The sequence below is a fragment of the Vitis riparia genome, chromosome 16 (assembly GCF_004353265.1).
Source record: "Vitis riparia cultivar Riparia Gloire de Montpellier isolate 1030 chromosome 16, EGFV_Vit.rip_1.0, whole genome shotgun sequence".
Taxonomy (NCBI): domain Eukaryota; kingdom Viridiplantae; phylum Streptophyta; class Magnoliopsida; order Vitales; family Vitaceae; genus Vitis; species Vitis riparia.
In genome coordinates this window covers 6500734-6504567 of record NC_048446.1, presented here as the reverse complement: position 1 = coordinate 6504567, position 3834 = coordinate 6500734, and the positions used below count along the sequence as shown (strand labels likewise).

Sequence of the window (3834 nt, the reverse complement as noted above, 5' to 3'; positions counted from 1 at the left end):
TGTCAATTGCAGCGAGCAAAAACTTTTATTTGATGGATCTAACGTGATATCAATAGCAATCTTATTCTACTCTCTCATGAAATGAAAGATCTCATGCCTTTTTCTGATCTGGAGCAGCTGGTTGGGCAGGGTTATGATGTCATGAAGGAGGAGCTGAAGACATGTTTGATGGGGATTTCATAACGCCAAATGTCTGTAGTGATGCTACAGTAAATGTAGGGCCGTGCATCTTCTTGGTTATTGCTACAATGATATGTAAAAGATGCTGAAGGCATGGCTGATGAGGTGTCCTGATAGGCCTGACTTGAAGCGGGCTGGAGTTGCTGGAGGCATAACTGATGGGCTCTCCTGATAAGAAACCTAGGGTAGTTGATACCATGCAGCTGGAGGTGCCGGAGGTATGACTGATGGGTTCTCCTGATAAGAAGCCGATGGTGGTTGATACCAAGTCGCTACAGGTGTTGGAGGTATGGCTGGTGGGGTTGCTTGATACGCCTGATGCCAAGGAGTTGGAGGTGCTGGAGACATGGCTGGTGGGGTTGCCTGGTACCCCTGGTGCCATGCAGCTGGAGGTGCTTGAGGTGCTTGAGACATGGCTGGCGGGGTTGCCTGGTACCCCTGGTTCCATGCAGCTGGAGGTGCTGGAGGCATGGCTGGTGGGGGTTCCTGGTACGCCTGATACGCCTGATACCAAGAAGCAGGAGGTGCTGAAGACATGGCTGGTGGAGTTGCCTGGTACGCCTGATACCAAGCAGCTAAAGTTGCTGGAGGCAAGGCTGGTGGGGTTGCCTGGTACCCCTGATGCCAACCGGCTGGAAGTGTTGGAGGCATGCCTGATGGGTTTTCCCAACCTGAAAAAGACGGTGCTTGATGCCAACTAGGTGGAGGTGGTGGAGTCATGGTTGATGGATTTGCTAGGTATGAAGCACCTGGTGTTTGGTGCCAATTCCAGGGAAATGAAGGTGTTGCATACATGGCTGATGGGTTTGTATAGTATGGAGCTCCTGGTGGTTGATACCAAGCAGATGGAGATAGGGGAGGCATGAACAAATACGAAGAGAAAGGCTGGTGATAGAATAAAGGTATTTGAGGCACTGTTGGCAGTGCAAAAACGGAATTGCGCTGTAGCTGCATTGGAGGTTGTTGTCCTGGTGTGCGCCTGCAGCAACCACAAGGTGGACTAATTCCCTCATCTTGAATACTCGGTTCCATTTGATTGCTATTGAGGAATGGTGGAGGCACAAGACAAGTTCCTGGCAAGGTGGATCCAGGACAGGGCCGTTGCTGCATTGGAGGTTGTCCAGGTGTGTGCCTGCAGCATCCACAAGGGGGCTGGTTTCTCTCATCTTGAGTAGCTGGTTCCATTGGATCGCTGCTAGGGAATGTTGAAGGCCAAGTTTCTGGCCACATGAACCCGCAACAGGGCTGTTTCTGCATTGGAGATTGCTTGCTTCCAGACGCGAGATTCTGCGGAATGGCCATTAGGATAAGCCATTCAACCAACAGAACCCTAATAATTATAATCATTATGTATTGAGAAAAAAAAACAGAAGGAACCAATGTATTCATCATCACAAGATCTCATATATGCAAAAACCTGAATTCAATCCTTCGAAATGATCACATCAAGTATTAAAATATCATTACTCATGGGAGTTCAATGCATTCTTCCAACTCTGGTTAATGAAGCAGAAAAGGAACTTATCCAAATTGTGAGATTGCAGTTGAATGATATCAAAACTAAATGAATTCGAGAATCTTCAGCAATGAAAGAAACTAAAAACCCAAGAAAACGCTGAAAATTTACCATGGTGCTCCGCAGTGGTTTCTTGAGAATTCTCCCACCCAGCCCCGTTGCTTCTTCTACTGGTTTTGAGTTATCTATCTATATGAACAGAAAACATGGCAATCATATATGGAAGGAGATAAATAGAAAATAATTATTTGGAAAGATATTTACGCAGCAATTAGAGGGAGATTTTGTTAAGGTCAACTTGGAGAATATCCTCCCTCACACCATATCCTTCTTGAGTCAAAAATCAATCCTTTTTATAGGGGATTTTGGAAAAAACAAAAATATATATATATAATTAGTTATGCAATTCTTTTTTTTTTTAAAACAACTTCAAAATTCATTGCCATTTCTCCCAACCATAGATTTGAAAATATTTTCTTGAAGTTCCATAATTTAAAAAACATTTTTTAAACTACTATATTTTTAAAAAATAAACCACTTCCAATGTATAAAACTAACCCATCACGGTTTTTTACCCTAAAAATTAATACCCAATTTAGACAAGAATGCTCACTTTTTGCTTATAAAAATAATCATTTCTTTTAAGACATATATAAATAATCAAAATATTAAAATGTATTTATGTCAAAAAAAAAAAAAATAGAAGAGATTACTTTTGTACATTTGGAATCTTTCCATCCCTTTAATCAATTAATTTTTTTTAAATTCACATGTTTTCACGGTGCTATAAGTTGCATGGAAATTAAACATTTTTTCTTTCCTAATAATATTATAAATATAAAAAAAAAATTTAAGAAGTTAGATAAAAAAAAAAATTAGGTTTCAAAGACTGAAAAAATAAATAAATAAGAATTTTTTATACATATTTTCAACGTTAAATGTTTGTTTAGTTTGAGATATTGTATTGGGTTGATAGACATGTATCAATAAAATTATAAGGAAAGAAACCAATAGGAGATAAGGGCAAACAATAAAACTAAAAATGAGACAAACGATGAATTGATCTTATTTTGTTATTATATTTATCTTTAATCATTTAAAGAGCGGGGCTGAGAAATAAGTTATCCAAATAAACTATGAAATAACCAAGACTGCAACCGTCATAGGGGCATCTCTCTACCTAAGTAGTCCATAAGTGGCAGCCATTACATCTAATTAACCTAGCCTAAACTCAATATCGCATAATATGGGTGTTAAAAATCATTTATGCTCTATAAGGGGCAAACATACCTTTTACCAATTAGCCCATTTATATGCATCAAGGTGTTGGGTTTTTCCTCACGTGGAAGGCCCAAATTAAAAGCCTAAAATTTAAGGTCTCTTACGCCTTTATAAAAAGGGTTAGAAGAAGAATCCCTCTTCTTCTTTTTCTTCTTCCAATTTTTGCAACCACTGGAGGTAGAAGAAAAAGAAAGTAGAAGGAGAGAAGAGAGAGAAGGAGAGAACCACCATTTTTGAAGTTAGAGAGAAAAACTCAGTTTTTCTTCACTGCCCAGATTTCATCAAATGTCTGATCCGACTTCGTCTGTGGGCCGATCGACCTGAAATTTGAATGAGAGGTCCTTGACTCATTGATCTTAAATCTGAACGGTAGAGATTGGATTTGTAGCTCCAGACGGTTGTCTTTCAGTCTGAGAACAAATCCTCTATTTTGGTGAGTTTTCTATCTGGACAGTTTTGATCATGAGCTCTTATCAAGATTAATCCATGGTTCGATTGAACTGATTTTTGGTGAGCACGTTCAGGACTCATTGATCTTCATTCTGAACGGTGAAGATTGGATTTGGAGTTCGGAACAATTATATTTCAGTCCGAGAACAATGGTTGTGTTTGGTGAGATTTCTCCATTGTCTTTATGCAAAGTTGTTGAAATTGTCAAGATTAATTTGTCTTGAAATATGGTTGATGTATGCCTCTAGTTTTATCTAGAGAGAATTGTGTAACACATTTATTATATTAGTAGAGTTTTTAAGTGGCCTAAGGGTCCCGTGGTTTTTACTTCTCACATTGGAGAAGGTTTTCCACGCTAAAAATTGTTGGTGTTCATATACTTGTTAATTGGGTGAATTCTTGTTACT

At 39.1% G+C, this 3834-nt stretch overlaps 1 protein-coding gene across 1 annotated transcript; it reads right to left on the bottom strand.

Moving 5' to 3' along the window:
- Window positions 1-360: 360 nt before the first annotated feature.
- On the bottom strand, window positions 361-1871 carry LOC117933195 (extensin-like). Its single transcript, XM_034854589.1, has 2 exons — window positions 1808-1871; window positions 361-1467 (listed from the first exon to the last, which is right to left on the bottom strand). Exons 1-2 carry the CDS (start codon window positions 1808-1810, stop codon window positions 361-363), a joined length of 1110 nt encoding a protein of 369 aa, XP_034710480.1. The 5' UTR covers window positions 1811-1871.
- Between the last annotated feature and the right edge of the window lie 1963 nt (window positions 1872-3834).